General features: G+C 36.9%; 1 protein-coding gene across 7 annotated transcripts in view; it reads left to right on the forward strand.

Annotated features, from left to right (window-relative positions):
* The window catches only part of UBA6 (ubiquitin like modifier activating enzyme 6), a 95,007-nt gene that overhangs the window by 21,189 nt on the left and 55,025 nt on the right, over window positions 1-18,793 (forward strand). For all 7 annotated transcript variants that reach the window (XM_058181208.1, XM_058181207.1, XM_058181209.1 and 4 more), the window contains 4 exons: window positions 810-921; window positions 2,614-2,694; window positions 5,001-5,123; window positions 15,374-15,497. In XM_058181208.1, coding sequence (XP_058037191.1) covers window positions 810-921; window positions 2,614-2,694; window positions 5,001-5,123; window positions 15,374-15,497 — 440 coding nt within the window. The remainder of the gene's footprint in view (window positions 1-809; window positions 922-2,613; window positions 2,695-5,000; window positions 5,124-15,373; window positions 15,498-18,793) is intronic.

Raw genomic sequence — 18,793 nt, forward strand, 5'->3', positions numbered from 1 at the left:
ATTCAGCGGACATATTTTTAAACATCTTTGCTAGTCTTGCCAGTGGCAAGTGCCACCTATAAAACATTTTAAAGAGGTTTTCTTTATAAGCAGTTGCCATTGTCAATTTATAATTTCTGTCCCAAAGTTTTTTGCCCAAACTATCATCGTTTCTTTCATCTGTTTGACTTCCATTTGATACTTAATAAGTATCTATATATTTTCTTTATTAATTTTTCATCTGTTCATAAAAGTATCTGGTCAAGTGCTGTTGGCTTTTTATAAAAAGCATATGACTTTGCATCTTTCACATATCTTGATTGTATTTGATTGTATTTGCAAGTGTGGCCCCCATGCTAAATCTACCCCTTGATTCTGCAATTCCTGTGTAGTTTTAAGTTCCTCTTCTTCATTTAAGATGTATTTATATGCTACAATTTTTAACAGGTTAACAACATTTGGATGTATCAATGCTTCCATCATAGAAAGTCAGACTGGTATTTCATATAGTTTTTTGTTTTGACTTTTTCCTATATTAAAAATAGTGCATTTCTTACATAATGTCTTTGGAAATATCTATATACTGTATTTTATTCTTGCCATACCACAAAAAGGCATGCCACTCCAATTGGAGATCATGTCCCACCTTGTTGAAATATTAAAAGACTGGATTATATACGAGAGCAGGAGATATAATTATTTGTTGCAAATATGTCTATAGAGCTGAACTTGAAAACTTAACTGTAATTGTAATCAGGCAGGTGCATCGGAAGGCAGGGTACACCTACATGTCACACCTATCAATAATACAATTATTATATGCACTTCAGAGCTGAAGCAGTACAGCATCACATTGCAGAGCTGAATCCATATGTCCAAGTGATGTCATCAACTGATCCATTAAATGAAATCACTGATATTTCTTTTTTGAAACAATATCAGGTATGTTGAAATATCTTCCATTTAATTAGCTTTCATGCCTACAATAGCTGCTCCTGTCCCAAACTCCTGCTTTGTACATCTTGAAAATGGCAGTGAAATATTTCTGAAGGGATTTAAAACTGTGGCGATTCCTTTTGCTGCTTTTAAGGAAAAGCCAACTTAGACGGTGAAAACCTAACCTTTTCTCAGTTTTTCAAACATTTGAGAAGTTGGGTTAAGAAGGAAAAGGAGGGTAAGTATTTCTTTAAAGTTCTTTTGAAAGTAATAAAAAGAAGAGGGAAAACTATTATTTCTGAGTATTCAAATTCTATGTACAAATGGATAGTGACTCCCTCCTTTTTACATCAAAGCATTATGTGCAAAGAATTTGGAAATGATTAGCTTTACCTGTCTAATGCAAATAGAGACTGCTAGTTGTGTCACACTATGATGAATGTATAGTGTGTGCATTGTGATGTGTATTTTGAAAAACACAGATTTAAAATTATATTCTGATTTATCTTAAATATGGTAGATACTATTTCTTCAGAAGGATCTTTTTTAAATGCCTGATTGAATTTAAATGATTACAAGTATGTGTTAGTGTCTGCATGTGTATCTTTATGTAAATTTGTTTATTATTTATTTATTGAATTTATATAGCTGCCTATTCGCCCATGGCGATTCAAGGCAGCTTACAGAATATATTATGGGCTTAATTCTGCCATAAGTTCCCTCAGGAAGGATAACATACGATGAAACTTGCACCATTATGTCATGATACAGAAATTGCGCACACAGACTTGAATCAAATAACATAAGCATTAAAGGGTAGAATTTGTATTTTGATATCCCAATGTTTCAATTATCTTCTTGAAGTATTCTTTGATTGCTATAAATCCTTCTGAATTCTGCTTAGTTTAGAAATTTTAATTTATATCTGACTGAATTATTTTGTGCAAAATTTAGATAAGGATTAAGATAGTATGCACATAATTAATCACCAGGTTTCCTGATTATCCTTAGCTGGAGCCTGCTGGTCTTTAGTTTAGGACTGTCCTATATGCTTTACTGCTGGATCTTAGATATTCTGTAGGCTTATATTAAATTATGTGTGGCTTCGCTGTGCGTTGGCTTTATTAAAAGCATTTTTTTAGGATCAACTTTTTAAAATAGTGTTAGAACTTTCCTTAGTCAATCTTAATGGTTATGTTTGCACATGCACAAAATTTAGGTTGTAATGTAACATATACTATGGAAAGAGCTCAGAATAATTGAAAAAGCTGCTTAATCTCTTGACATGAGATGAGTAGAACCAGTTTTAGTCAGAGCTAGTTTCTAGCTCTCTATTACAGATTTTTTTTTTGTAAGTATGGCATTAGGCATTTTAATTGGTAAGAACCCCATTACAACATAAAATCAGGTAAAAACTGTTAGTGGCACAAGTCCAAGAAATATGATGAATTATTAAAATAAAAAGAATAGTTCATTGCAGAAGTGAAAAGTATATTAATGTATTTCTGACATATCTAGCTGACGAGTTAGATTTTTACATCATAAACATTTATTCATATAGTAATTGAATGTTAGAAACCTTTATTTGGTGCAGATAAACTGCATCATCTGATATATTTGTTGATCTATATATAAGTTACAGGTTATACTCAACCTTGTGTTTATTTAAGATTTATCTTTGGATTATTTTCTTAAAAGTGTGTCATATTAACTGAGATGAAGATGTCACTGCAGAAGAAGATTAATGCTTTTTGCCATACACAGCATCCACCTATTAAGGTAATTCTTTGTATACAATTTAACTCCTTCTATTTTTGAGTTTGGTTTTTGGTTTTTTTGAATAAATTATGTTCTCTAGTAGTATACTCTACTTGTGAGTTCCATCCTACCAAGGTTCTATCCCAATTTCAGTAATAACAACAATATCAAATGTGCCTTCATATACTTAGACTTCAAATTCTCCTTGTCTGTTCCCCATACTTTGAACATCAAGATACATGGATCTGAGCCCTTTATAGGTGAGCCTGTGTTTGCTTCTTGTGTCTCCTGTTTTATACCTGAGTTTCCCTTCCTTTTCACCATTCCATTCCCTAAGGTCTGATTGTTGTCTTGGGGTTTATGTTTTTGGTTTGATCCTAAAAATTGGCTTCCTTCCCCCTACAGATTTAGTTTAAAACCTTTTGGATGAGCCAAGCCAGATATTTTCCAAATAAATTCTTCTTGGTCCTTGTGAGGTACAACTCATTTCTTGCCAGAAGTTTTTTCTGTAGGTAATGTAAACCATAGTCCAGAAATCCAGAGTTCTTTCTGTGGCACTATCTCTTGAGCTAGCAGTTTATCACTAAAATCTTCCATTCTCTTGGCCTTCTATTGGAACTACAAATGAAAACACTACCTTTGCTCCTAATTAATTTGTTTTCCTGGCCTAGTTGTTTGTAGTCCTTAGATATTTTTTCAGTCTCTTTTTTGTTGTATCATTTCTCCCAACATGAAAGAAGGCAAAGATCGGTGGGATTTATTATTTGGGTAAACCTTTCTGTCACATCTTTGATCTTTGCACTTCGTAGACAACATATTTTCATACATAGTCCACAAATTACTGGTTCTGTTCCTCTGAGAAGAGAATTAACAATCACCATCACACACATTTTTCTCTTTGGGGTGCTCAGTGGATTACTCTTCTTTGTGATAATCTGAGTTACTTTTCGTCCTGTCATTGTAACTTAATGAAGGCTCTTCTTCAAATGTCTACATGTTTTCTTCTAGGGGGAGGATATTAAACTGATTATTCAGCACTAGTGGCAGGGACAGTCTTCTTTGGATTTTTTTGTCCTTTAAGTGACATGATTCCATTGCTCTTCTAGGGATTCATTTTTTTCTATTGTTATTTCTCCCTTGCAGCTTTTAGCTTGTATTTGGACTTTCGTTTTTTCTAGAAATTCCTCATTTTCACAGATGAGACTTCAGAGTGTCTAGATATGTCTACTTCCTCTACCCTTTCCTTCAGCAATCTAATCAGTTTGCACTTGGTACAGATATAATTTGAAATGTCCATGGGCAGGAATGAAAACATAACACGCACCTTGCAGGTCACCCTGATGCTAGCCTCTTTCTCCATCATTTTAGTTATTCTTCAGGTTGTGTAGATGCTTTAGATTGTTAGTTGTAAGATTTGCATTAGGTTAGGCTTGTAGGCTACTAATCTGATCCATTAGAGAAAGACACAGATCTCTGTAGCTCATGGTGTGAACATCTTTTCTCTCTAAAAATCCTCTTGCCTATGCAAATGCTATTAGTGACTTACTTGGTATTCATTCACATTTTGAAAAAGATCCAAATCTTCGAAATTATATCAATCTTTAAATATCTGCATCCTCAAATGAGATTATATGAGATATTTTTCAATTATATTTTTTATAATTTTAATGTTTAAAATTAATTTTTTATTTTATGCATTTCATATTTGAATGCTATTATCCCTAACATAAAATTTTGCTTTTGATAATCATTTTTATTTGATTACTCTAGAAAGATTTGTTTTCCTTCTTCTGTGTCTAAACATCTAGTCGTGACTGCTCTGATAATAAGTGAATTGAAGCTAAAGTTGTCATCTGTAGTCCCTTGTGGAAAAAAGCAGCTATCTGTAGTTAATTAGCATATTAAAAAAATCTTTGGACTTTAGTAATGTGTTCACCTACTCTGTAGGCTTGCCTTTTTAAAAGTTAGTAGAATTAACAGCTTTTACTATTTTTCTATTTATTTTTTTGGGGTCAAGCCCTTTTAAATTCACATATTCCTATTCAAGCAAGCTAAAAGAAGCAAAAACTCTTGCTTATATCCAGGGTTATAGTACAAATGTGACTTAAAAACTTTGCAAGGGTAGTTCTGAAACTACAACTTGGCCAGAGTCTAAAGAGATTTGAGTATCTATTATTTTGTTCAAATCCTGAAAATATAGGCCCATTATAAATCTGTATTAAATGTTAACTTATTAACTTTTCTTCTTTCATCAGCAGTAGCAAAATAAAGTATTTGATGCAAGAATTTTGAAATCTAATTGTCATTACTTTGTGTCGTTCTTACAGTTTATAAGTGCAGATGTGTACGGAATATGGGCACGTCTGTTTTGTGACTTTGGTGATGAATTTGAAGTCCTAGATACCACAGGGGAGGAACCAAAAGAAATTTTCATTTCAAACATATCTCAGGTGAGAATTTTTTAAATATTGATTTTTTTTGTATATGTTAAGTGGTTTAACTTAAATCCTTAAATTTTAAAATTCAAATATAAAGTATACAGCATTCATATATAGAGAAAGTATACAGACTGCTCTTTAGAAGGCCAGATCCTGAAGCTGAAACTGAAATACTTTGGCCACCTAATGAAAAGGAAGGACTCACTGGAGAAGAGCCTAATGCTGGGAAAGATTGAGGGCAAAAGAAGAACGGGACGACATAGAATGAGGTGGCTGGATGGAGTCACTGAAGCAGTAAGCATGAGCTTAAATGGACTCCAGAGGATGGTAGAGGACAGGAAGGCCTGGAGGAACATTGTCCATGGGGTTGCGATGGGTCAGACTTGACTTCGCAACTAACAACAACAACAAATACAGCAGTATTATATAGATGATAATGTTGTATGCTATGCAGTTATAGATAGACATCAGAATTGTCTTTTATGGGAAATGTCCTTTTAGTAGTGGTATCATTCATCTGAAGATTAGATGTGGGAACAATACAGATAAATTCAGTGCAAAACAACAGCATCCAGTACTCAAAAGGGCCATAGTTCCTACTCAAGAGATCTTTAGCCATAATTAGATGGGCAAAGCTAAGATAAAGCTGTGTGTTTTATAACGTAGTTCATAAGGATTGCTTATTTAAGATTTAACATCAAATGCTTTTGAAAATTTTTATTTTTTGAAATGTTTAGCACCTAATGGTAGCTTTTTGTGTACCATTTTATATTATTTAATTTTCTTCATATTTTATATTTTAGTTGTAAAAATAAGTTTTTGTGTTTTGTGTTGACTATTATAAAATGGTTCTTACTTGACAAACATTCTGCTTGGACATTCATTATGCCTCGATTTTATTAAAGGTTAATTTCTCAAGTGTAGTGATACAGATAGTGGATAATTTAGTTAATTAATTTGAATTATACTTTCATTTGCATAGGAAATATTTTTTTTTAATATTCTAGAGCAGGGGTGTCAAACTCAATTTCATTGAGGGCTGTGCTGGACCTCGGGAGGGGGGGGCTGGGCAGGCGTGGCCAACTGGATGGCTGTGGTTAACTGGGTGGGCTTGCCCAACTTGACACCACTCTCCAAACTCCTGGCATGTTTTTTCTTTGCATTGGGTAGACTGGGCCAAAGCAACGCTGGCACAATGTTTCCTCTTCGTATTGGGTAGACTGGGCTAAAGTGATACAGGCTGACTCCTTACATTTTCCAGGACAATTCCGCAAGCCAGATCTGACCACATTGTGGGCTGGATCTGGACTGTGGGCCTTATGTTCCACACCAATAGTTGGTTCCACATACCTTCGCTATTGGTTCGGAACTGTGAGGGTGCATGTGTGTGCATTCGCTTTGCTTGCATGTGATTCTTCTGCGTATACACAGAACCTGAGAATGAATGGAATGAGAGAGAATTAAAGTTGATGGTAAGGAAATAAATTTTAAACATATAAAAGAATTGAAAATCCAGCAGATGAAATATGAAAGATACACGGTTTATAAGTGAAAATGATTGAAATTAAGATGTAAAAGGGAATAAAATTGAAATGTTAATAAATGATGTACACTATTGGAAGAAAATAATAAGAATTGAATTGTGAACAAAAACGTTAAGAAAATAAGAGGTGGAAAGTTGCATTAATTGATTGTATGATATAAATGGAATAAGATGAAGACAATGTTAATAAGTAAAATATAGGAGGGGAGGTTTGAGAAATATGCATAATAAATGAGAAAATCAGGGTTGTCTGGACACCAGAAATATTGAAAATAAATACAGCAATGGAGAGAGATAAGAAGAAGGAGTGAGATGGAAAGGGAGAAGGAGGGAGAGAGAAAGAAGAAAGGGGAGAGGAGAGGAGGAAAGGTAGGGGAAATAAGAGTAGGAGAGAAGGTTAGATAGGGAGGAAGTAAGGTGGAGGGGGAGAAAGGAAGTAGAGAAGGAGTAGGAAAGGAGAGAAGAAAGGAGGTAGGAAGAAAAGAGGGAGGGAAAGGAGTGAGAGAAGAAAGGACTGCTGTGAAAAGGAAATGGAAGAAAGACAACCCCGAATATATTTGAATATATTAGGATAAAAATTGAAATAATTAAAAAAAAAGAATGAAAGGGAATGAATATGAATAAAAATGGAGAAATTAGAACCTGAGGGCGAAAGAAGATGTGATTTCATAAAATGAGCAAGGAAATATTAGGAAATGAATAAAAACTATGAAAAAAGAATACTTAGTTACAAAAACTGTAACTAAATAAAATATATTTGAATAGATTGAATTGTATAAGATATGATATGGTCAATACTCTGTTCATAAATCATGTATGTGTGATGGGGGGGAAACTAAAAAATCAATAAAAACTTGTAATGGAAAAAAAAGAACCTTATGCGCATGCGCAGAGCGTCTGTGATGACGTCTGGGTGGGTGGGCGGAGCCTCCCACTGCCGCCACTTCTGGTTTGCCCGAACCGGGGCTAACCGGTAGAAACCCACCACTGTTCCATACCTCTATTCCAGAGGTTGATCAAAGTCATCTTCACAAAATATGTCCATGGAATAAAAATAAATAAAATTATAATACAGGAAGTCCTTGCTTACTTATCATTTATTCAGTAACGTTGAAGTTCCATTGGTGCTGAAAAGTGACACTTAGAACTGGTCTTCAAAATTAAAGCCTTTGCAATGTCTCTACAGTCATGTAATCATGATTTGGGTGCTTGGCAACTGGCATACATTTTTAAATGTCACAGAACCCTATGGACATATGATTGCCATTTCCAATGTTCACAGCCAGCTTCCTTTTTTAAAACATAATTTTATTAAATACTTTTAAAAAGAAAATAAATAATACAAACTAGCATAAAATAAGAGAAAGAAAGAAAAATAAAAATGCAGGAAAGAAAAAAAAATACATAGCAGAAAAGTAGAAAAAAATATAAAGAAATAACTTCTGATTGTCTTTATAGCAATTATAAGTAGAGTTGAGAATTTACCTCTTTATGATTAACAAAAACCTTCCACACTTGGTTTTGACAAGCAAAGTCAGTGGGGAAGCTGGCAGAAAATCACAAGTCACAGTCGTGTAATATTATGTTTAAAACCTCTGATGATTTCCTTTTTAATGTATCAAAATATAAAATATTCTGTTATTTTTTCTAATAATAAAGGAAAATGAAAATAATAACATAACATAACATAACATAATAACAGAGTTGGAAGGGACCTTGGAAGTCTTCTAGTCCAACCCCCTGCCCAGGCAGGAAACTCTATACCATTTCAGACAAATGGCTATCCAACATTTTCTTAAAAATTTCCAGTGTTGGAGCATTCACAACTTCTGCAGGCAAGTTGTTCCACTTATTGATTGTTCTAACTGTCAGGAAATTTCTCCTTACTTCTAAGTTGCTTCTCTCCTTTATTAGTTTCCACCCATTGTTTCTTGTTCTATCCTCAGGTGCTTTGGAGAATAGCTTGACTCCCTCTTCTTTGTGACAACCCCTGAGATATTGGAACACTGCTATCATGTCTCCCCTAGTCCTTCTTTTCATTAAACTAGATATACCGAGTTCCTGCAACCGTTCTTCATATGTTTTAGCTTCCACTCCCCTAATCATCTTTGTTGCTCTTCTCTGCACTCTTTCTAGAGTCTCAACATCTTTTTTACATTGTGGCGACCAAAACTGAATGTAATATTCCAAGTGTGATCTTACCAAGGCATTATAAAGTGGTATTAACACTTCACGTGATCTTGATTCTATCCCTCTTTATGCAGCCCAGAACTGTGTTGGCTTTTTTGGCAGCTGCTGCACACTGCTGGCTCATATCTAAATGGTTGTCCACTAGGACTCCAAGATCCCTCTCACAGTTACTACTATTGAGCAAGGTACCACATATACGGTACCTGTGCATTTTGGGTTTTTTTGCCTAAATGTAGAACCTTACTTTGTTCACTCTTGAATTTCATTTTGTTAGTTAGCGCCCAATGTTCAAGTCTGTCAAGATCCTTCTGTATCTTGAGCCTATCTTCTGGAGTGTTGGCTATTCCTGCCAGCTTGGTGTCATCTGCAAATTTGATGAGTTCCCCATTTATCCCCTTGTCCAAGTCATTGATGAAGATGTTGAAGAGTTCTGGGCCTAAAACAGAGCCTTGGGGTACTCCTCTGCATACTTCCCTCCATGTGGATGTAGTTCTATTGAGGACTACATGTTGATTGCGGTTGGTCAGCCAGTTGCGAATCGATCTGCTGGTGGTAACCCACATTTTTCTATTTTATCTAGTAGTAGGTTATGGTCTACTTTATCAAATGCTTTGCTGAAGTCCAAGTAAATTATATCGACAGCATTCCTCTGGTCCACTAATTTTGTCATTTTGTCAAAGAATGCAATGAGATTAGTCTGGCATGATCTGTTTTTGACAAACCCATGTTGGCTTTTGGTTATTACTTTGTTTGCTTCTAGGTGTTCAGTGATTCATTGCTTGATTATCTTTTCCAGAATCTTCCCTGGTATTGAGGTCAGGCTGATAGGTCTGTAGTTTCCTGGATCTGGTTTTTTTCTTCCTCTTTTCCAGTCCTCTGGCAGTTCCCCTGTGCTCCAGGATCTTTGAAAGATATAGTTCAGAACCTTGGGGTGTAATCCATCCGGTCCTGGTGATTTGAACTCATCTAGGGTAGATAGGTGTTCACTTACCATTTTTTCCCCTATTTTAACTTGTGTTCCTAATCTGTTTTTTGTGGTGCTGTTTTTGATAGGTTGGATTGTTTTTTCCTTTTGTGTAAAGACAGATGCAAAAAATGAGTTAAATAGATCTGCTTTCTCCCTGTTGCTTGTCACCTTCTTGCCACTTTCTCCCAGCAATGGGCCAATTGTTTCCTTGACTTTTTTCTTGTTTTTTAACATGTTGGTAGAAGCTTTTTTTGTTATTTTTTACTTTTTTCGCTAGCCTTTGTTCGTTGCGAGCCTTCACTTTCCTCACTTCATCTTTACAGGCTCGGGCTATTTGCTGATATTCTGCCTTAGTTATTTGCTCCTCTTTCCACTTTTTATACATGTATATTTTTATGAAACAAGGGGAGGGAAAAAGGACAAAATGTGGGGTAGAAGGAGAAAAAGAAAAAAGGTGTGACTTCCCACTCTTTAGCACAGTAATAGATAATAACATTATTACCTCAACTTTTTATTTTTACACAGTAAGTTAAATTAGCAATTTCTGTAATATGAACATACTAATCAGCAAAACCAAAATCAAAGTTTTCCATCACAAGCCCAAAATCTAGAAGCGGTTTCCAAATGAAAATAAAATTACATATGTTCTTTCTTTGACTAAAGTGATCAATTCAATCATGTCTACTTTTTTCCTGTGGAAAATAAAATATTTCTGCTTGCACTTACTAATTTTTTACAGATTATCATCATTTATATTATCAAAATTCACTATGCTTTGATTCTTTAAGGGAAAAAAAACCTTTTTTCATCCATTTTAAAACTAAACTTTTGTTTAAAAAATATTTCTAAAATAAATTAATTCTAATATCTTTTTAAACTTATTTAGATACTTTCAAATTCACTTTAAATAATACTTTACAAGCTTTACTCAAATATTATAAATGAAGGAAAAACACATTTTCAAACCTACTTTACAAACATAAAACTATGTTAAAATTTTCCTTTAATTACATATAGTATATCAGACTCAAATCAGTACATCAAATCAGAACATCAAAATTCCTCCTAGTTCCTATTAACTGATTAAATTCTGATTAAAGTCACTCCTTCCAGTTTATGCTCATAGAATAAAATCTTCTCTGGAATGTTTAACAAGTAATTATAAACAACCTTGTTAATATCCAGAAAGAAAAAGTTCCAAACTTGGCCTCCTGAAAGTTGTAAATTTGCTTGAAACTGCAGCTGGGAGGTTTATATTTAAGCCATCATCACAATAAAGATTGGTATCAGATTTGTATTCCAGGAGTTAGTCCTTTGTATGGTCAGCTATTTGTGAAATTGTATCACTGGTTTGGTAACTTTCTAAACATAATTACATCTCTGATATATTCATCTTTCTTCCAATCACTTGGAAATTTTTATAACATCTTTAGAACAAATTGATTTATAAAGTGAAGGGTTTTGTTTAAATATTTTTCAAACACAATTCTCTGTTTTTGCAAAACCTTATCTTGCTCCCCTCTCCCTCTTTTCTATCTGCAAACATATGCACCTGTGTGGCCACATACTCTTTCTTCCAGCAAACTCACAGAGCTACACACTCCCTCTTCCACACATTCCCTCTTTTACAATCTTTCTTCCTGCAAACACTCCCTCTTCCAGCAAACTTGCAAAGCTACACATTCCTTCTTCCATATAATCCCTATTCCACACTCTTTCTTCCAGCAAATGCATGCATGCACGCAGTAATATACTCCCTCTTCCAGCAAGTTTGTGCAGTTACACTCTCCCTTTTCCATACTACCTCTTCCACATGCTCCTTCTTTGTTCCTGGAAACACATACACACATATGGCCACACACTCCCCTTCCAACAAACTCAAAACAGCCACACACTCCTTCTTTCTTGCAGCAACAGGAAAACATTTGCTAGTTATGTGCATTTACTGGTGGCTGCACAATTTTTCTTTAATAGGGAGTGTGTGCCACATCTGTGCATGCATTTATAGGAAGAAAGAGGGAATGTTGGGAATAAAAAGTGGGAAAGAGAGAGTGTGGGGAAGATTGATTTGTGTGGCCATGTGAGTTTGCTGGGAGTGTGTGGCTGCATGTGTGTATGTGATTTCAGGAACAAAGAGGGAAAGTGAAAAAGAGAGTGTGTGGCTGCATGTGTGTATGTGATTTCAGGAACAAAGAGGGAAAGTGAAAAAGAGAGTGTGTGGCTGTGTGAGTTTTCTGGAAGAGGGATTATGTGCCCATGTGCATGCGTGCATTTGCAGAAAGAAAGAAGGAAGGTGAGTGTGAGATAGTATGGCTATGCGAGTTTGCTGGAAGAGGGAGTGTTGCAGTGGTGGGATTCTGCCGGTTTGGGCCAATTTGGGCCGGTTTGGGCGAACTGGTAGTTAAAATTCTGACTGTCCCCACTCGCCACACCCTGCCCAGTCATGCCTCATCTCGCCTGCTCACCCGCCATTGCCAGCCTGCCTTCACCCACCATTGTGCAGCCCTGATCTCCCTGGGTGAGTGAGCCTGCAAGCAAGCCCTGGTTCAGTCGACTCCCGGGATGGTCTAGGCCTCCGCCTTGGGGTGGACATGGTGGGGGTCAGCCACCTTTCGGACTTGGCTCTCGCCATCCTTCCACCCACATGCCACCCATCCGCTTGCCCTCTGCCTCAGGTCAGGGAACATGCCATTCCCTGGCTCAGGCCTTCCCTGGGGCCTCTGCCCGCATGCCGCATGCCAGCCTGCGCCCTTGTTCACCTTCCAAAGACTGCCTTGGTGGTGGTGGGACACATTGAGGCTTGGCCGCCTTTCGCAAGAAGCCTCCAGGTACTGGTAGCTTTTGGTGCAAGAAGCCTTCAGCTGCCGCTGCCGGCTCGGTTCTGGCTGGCAAAGAGCTGGAGGCTTCTCACACTGAAAAAGAGGCGGAGGCAGCAGACTTCTTGCACTGAAAACTACCAAAAACTACAGGCTGAAAAAGAGGCCTGAAATGTCATCTCCGCCCTGTTCTTCGTGTCAGCTGCTCACACGCACCCTATTGCCGGTGCTGCTCACAGCCTGCTACACTGGAGAGACTTGCCCATGCATCGTTTCCTCACAGAAGGTCCCGGCGCCATTAGATGTGTGCGTGTTTGCTGTGTGTATGTTTGAGGCTGAGAAGGAGGAGAAGACTTTGCCAAAATTTTCTGCCTCCCTTTGCAGCAGAGCTTCTTGAAAGCAGCCATCGCAATCTGTCCCTTTAAGGTACTTCAAAGTAGGGAGGAGGAGGAGACCATAAAGGGGCATGCTGCAGGAGCTATCTTCCAAGCAGCTCTGCTGTGAAGGGAGGTAGAAAAGTTCAGCCTTGGCTTCTCCTCCTTCTCCAGCATACACACAGAGCAAACTCACACACATTTCATGTTGCTAGGGCTTTCTATGAGAAGATAGTGTGTGGGCAAGTCCCTCCGGTGCCGTAAGATGTGTGCATGTTTGCTCTGTGTGTATGTTTGAGGCCAAAAAGGAGGAAACTGCTTGGCGAAACTTTTCCTGCCTCCCTTTGCAGGGAAGCTGCTTGGAAGGGAAGCTGCTCAGACTTCAGCCACCTGGTGCGGCACGGGGCTTTGGGCAAAGGCTGGAAGGAAGGGTCTCTGGCTCGCTCGCTCAAATGTGTATCCACCAGCAGCAGATGGCTTGTACAAAATGAGAGGCTTGGCCTACCCTGGGCAATAGAGCTGCATCTCTCATTAATGCTGAGAGGCTGAGGAGAAGGCATTGCCCCTGCCTGCCAAAAATTCTTTCTGACAGCCTCATCTGTAGCAGGGATAGGAATGTCAACTGTCTCTAGCCCCTAATTCTCCTTAAGCATCACCAAATGAAGAGCAGCACTGGCAAACTTTCTAAGCCTAAAGCAGAAAGGGAAGGAGGGAAGGAGGGTGGGAGAGATATATCCAATCCAGCATCTGTGTATGTGAGAGAAGGAGAGGGAGAGAGATGTGGCTTCTTGGGAGTGCATTTTGGAGAAGTGTCAAGAGAAATGCTAAAAGGGCAATTAGTTTGGGATTAAATTTCAAATGAAATTGGGTCTTCAGGGTAAGGAAGAACAGGGACATGAAGAACTTTCAACTGCAGGTTTCTAAAAATCTTATTAAAAGGAATGTCTAGAGGCAGCTCTTTAATGAGCAAAAGAGATAGGGGGAGCCCAATGAGGGTCTTAGCTATTTAGCTCAGGAAACAGAGTTGAAAGGGTCTTTGGACGTCTTCTAGTCCAACCGCCTGCTCAGGCAGGAAAACTGAGGATGCCAAATCTGAGTGGAGGGCCTGGGAAAGGTGTCAGAATAATACTTAGAAGTAACCTTGGAGGGGACCCTATACCATTTCAGAGAAATGGCTGTCCAGTCTCTTCTTGAAAACCTCCAGTGTTGGAGCATCCAGAACTTCTGGAGACAAAGCAGTTCCACTGGTTAATTGTTCTTACTGTCAGGAAATTTCTCCTTAATTTGAGGTTGCTTCTCTCTTTGTTCAGTTTCCATCCCTTGCTTCTTGTTTTGCCTTCTCCTGCTTTGGAAAATACATTGCCCCCTCTTCTTTGTGGAAGCCCCTCAAAACCCTGTTTTGTGACTTGCCTATCACACTCTTGGGCAAAACATTTGAGCCATTTCCTCCTTTAAATGGTCCATGAAAGTGGAGAGAACCGGGATAGAGGTTTATTCACTTAAAGTAGATCACTTAATGTACTCCTGACTTTTGACCTAATGGACAGGCTCCAATATGGTCATAACCTGTACTGTAAGATGGCACATCATGTGAAAGTGTGCTTAATTATTGCTTAGTGACAGAGTTGCCAATCCCAATTGCAGTCAGTAAAGACTACCTATAATTCATACATTTGCAGTCCTTAAGGCTAAATGTATTACTTAATCATTTTAAATGATCTAAATTTTTTTATTTCTTCTATATGCAATGTAATGACTTATATATTTTTTTCATATACATTACTTACTATATTCATCCAAAAAAATAAAATGTTGAAATTACCAAGACAACCAAATATTTTAATCAATATCCATTTACTTCTTTGAATAAATTTACAAAATAGAAAAAATTCATTATTTACTTATTTTGAAAAAAAATTCAATCAACTTCGTCAGTGTCATATAGCGGACACTCCATTGTGGGAAGGATGCATTAGTCAGTATGTGCATACCTTCCATGCAATTTTATCAGTCTGATTATACATATAGAGTTTTGATTATGATCATTGTTAAAATACAGTAATTTTTATATTGACATTTGTGTTAATACTCCTGTCATATCTTGGAATTATTAAATAAAATTAGAATATGATTAGGAGCAGGTAATATTTTTACCTTAGATGTGGAAGCTAGTTAGTTTTATCTCTACCAGCCTTACATCTGGAAATTAAAAATTCCAGTTGAAAGTATTGACAAACTTCCAATGATATTACCAATCATACCAAGAAAACTGCATGTCCATGTATTTATCAGGAATCAAGTCAAGAATAGAATTGTGTTTGAATTTTACTGTAATTTTACTTTTCCTTGATATTTGGTGGTTCCAATTTCAGGCGACTTGTGGTATTGTCACCTGCCTTGATAATAATCCTCATAAACTTGAAACTGGACAGTTTGTAACTTTCCGGGAAATTAATGGAATGACATCTTTAAATGGATCTACCCATCAGATAAGTGGTAAGCCAATTTTTTTTCAAACTGTGCAGCAATATTAGAAACATCTTTATAAATTAAGTTTATAGCAAGAAAGATTTATATCCAAAATGTCTGTTCTGGGGGAATTTTGAAGTAGGGGGACAATACACTATTATTATGGGGAAAATGGTTAATAAGTTAATTCTTACAAAAGGTTTCTAGATGCTTGGTTATTCTAACTTCCTAAAGGTTCCTGAATATATTTTATACATTTTTTATCCATTGAATTATTTATTAATAAAGATTAATAATAATTGGAAAAATAGCTACTGTATGGTTTTGTAAAGATAGCACAACCAAATTTACACAGTCCGCTTGTAAGCATTGTTTCAATGTCTTATTTTATTTTAATGTATTAGATTTATGTCATGCCACACCGAGCATTAGACCTAACACAAAAAATAACTTACCAGGACATACTTAGATTAACATCAGTTGGAACATTGCAGCTATTTACCTTGGAGATTATGAAATCCTGAGATACTTTTGGCATCAAAAGTATTCAATAATTCAATATTACATATTCAATAAATATGTAATACCCTCTTCATAATAATAGACACTGTAAACTATCCCTATCCTAGGTGTCTGAGAAATGAATGACCTTTGAACAATTTTGGTGGAAGAGCATGGGTGGATTCTTCAGAAGGAAAAATAATATTTCCTCTGAAATGGAAACCTTTAAGTACAGTGCATGTTCCAAACTGATCACTGGAGCAGAATTATGATATATAATTTCAAATTCTTCAACTTAAAGTGGATTTTTAAAAATCAGATATTTTTTCTAGCCAGTCAAACTAATGGTAAAGAAACTCAAAATAGTAGGAAATTCTTAGCTAAAATTATTCTTAAAATCACAAACAATTCCACAAAGAAAAGCAAATTGAAGATTGCAGATGAAGCAATCTTAGGCAACAGTGAAGATCTTAAAATCAAGGAGAACACATGCAAGGAAGAGATTGGGCGAAGCTTTTCGAGATGATAGCATCTATAGAGCATTGCCAACTACAGGAGACAGTGCTCATCTCCATGTCAAAGCTTTTGAGCCAGCACTGTCCGAAAAGGTTTTCATTGTGATATGGCTGGCATGACATTATGGAACCAACCTGGACTGTTGGCTTTCCAACCTGCTGTCTTAACTACTGAGCCACAGTGCCACCCCAAATACAAGTAGATTGATGATACCAAATCTGTGAACTTTCAACTGATCAGGAAAGGCAGTCCAGGTTCTGTCCTAGTTTCTGGAGGTTGTGCACATTTGGATGATGAGGAACTGCCTCTGATTCAATCTTATCAAGACCGAGATCTGGGGGTACTCTATCTTTTATTTTGGATAAGGTTGCACTTCCCCATTTAAGAGTGAAGCACAATTTGGAGCTCTTCATTGATTTAAAGTTCCTGTTCAATGAACAAGTGGCAACTATGTCTAGGAAACTTTTGCGCAGCTTGAGCTGGTGTGTGAGTTGCACTGGTTACCAGATGCTTCTGGGTGCAATTCAAGTTATTGATTTTGACCTATAAAAATCTACATGGAAAAACCTCATTATCTTATTACATCTCTATAGAAATGCACAAAACCAAGGATGAAAACCTCTTAGAATCCATATGGATCAATATAAAAGGAAAAAAGAATGACATTGCTATAGGCATATACTACAGGCCACCCCACCAAGTAGAGGAAAAGATGAAGTCTTTGCTAATCAATTAGCAAATGTATGTAGGAAACATACCACAGTAATAATGGGAGACTTTATCTACCCTGATATCAATTGGGAGACAAACTGCAGCAAGTGGGAGATTGAACAGATTCCCAACCAATTGAGCTGAAAATTTTGTCATCCAAAAGGTATAGAAGTGAACTAGAGGCAAAGCTATATTGAACCTAATTCTTACTAATAGAGAAGAAGGGATAGAGGGAGTTGAAGCAATGGTGAAATTCAGCCGGTTCTATCTGGCTTAAGTGAACTGGTAGCACCGCTGGTGGGAGGTTCCACCCATCCACCTGGATGTCATCACGTCCCATTTTTGACCCTCTGCACATGCGCAGAAGGCTCTGTGCATGTGTGAGGGAGGCACGCGCACGCTCACATTTGCGAACCAGTAGCAAAGGTAAGTGAATTTCACCCCTGAGGTGAAGACTCCAGAACTTTGGCCGAGAGTGACCATGTCACATTGGAATTCAATATAATGTGAACACAAGCAATAAAATATAACCAACCAGTGTCTTAAACGTTAAAAGTGCTAATTTTAACAAATTGGGAGAGATCCTAAGAAAAATCCCACAGATAAAAATTCTAAAGAAGAAAACAACTCAAGAAGCATGGGAAACTCTGAAAAATATGATAATAAAAGCCCAATCCAGCACAATACCACTGAAAAAGAAAAAACAAGAAATCCCAAGAAAAAACCAGCATGGTTGCACAAAGATCTCTCTGATAAATTGAAAGACAAAAAGGACAAATACCAAAAAATGGAAAGAGGGACCCATAACTAAGGCAGAATAACAACAAATAGCCTGAATTTGCAAAGATGAAATCAGAAAAGCAAAGGCTCAGAATGAATAAAAACTTGCAACAAAAGTCAAAGATACTAAAAAAAAGTTTCTTAACATATAAATAACAAGAAAACTGGGAGAAAGTCCTTGGAATCCTAGTGAACGATCACTTAAACATGATCCAGAAGTGTGGCAGCAGCCAAAAAACCTAATACAATTTTTGGTTGTATAAACAGACATTGAAGCAAAATCAATTAGTATTATTAGCACCACTTTATAAATCCTTACCGGTAGTATTAGTATTAGTACCACTTTATAAACACTTAGTAAGACATACCTGGAATACTTCATCCACTTTTGGTCACACATTACAAAAAAGATGTTGAGACTTTGTAAAAGGTGCAAAGAAGAGCAACTAAGAAGACCTGGAGACACAAACATATGAAGAACAGTTGCAGGAATTGTATATGGTTAGTATTTGAAGCCCTGGCACAAAGAAGAGGTCCATCTATTTTCCAAAGCATCAGAAGGCAAGACGAAACAATGGATGGTAACTAATCAAGGAGAGAAGCAACTTGGAATTAAGGAGAAACTTTAACAATGAGAATTAACCAGTGGCATAGCTTGCCTTCAGAAGTTATAGGTACTTCATCACTGGAGGTTTTAGAATTGACTGGACAGCTACCTATCTGAAATGGTACAGGGTTTCCTATTTGAGCAGGGGGCTGGACAAGAAGACTTCCAAGGTCCCTTCCAGCTCTATTCTGTTCGATTGATTGATCTG

This window comes from Ahaetulla prasina, chromosome 4 (genome assembly GCF_028640845.1).
Source record: "Ahaetulla prasina isolate Xishuangbanna chromosome 4, ASM2864084v1, whole genome shotgun sequence".
Classification (NCBI taxonomy): domain Eukaryota; kingdom Metazoa; phylum Chordata; class Lepidosauria; order Squamata; family Colubridae; genus Ahaetulla; species Ahaetulla prasina.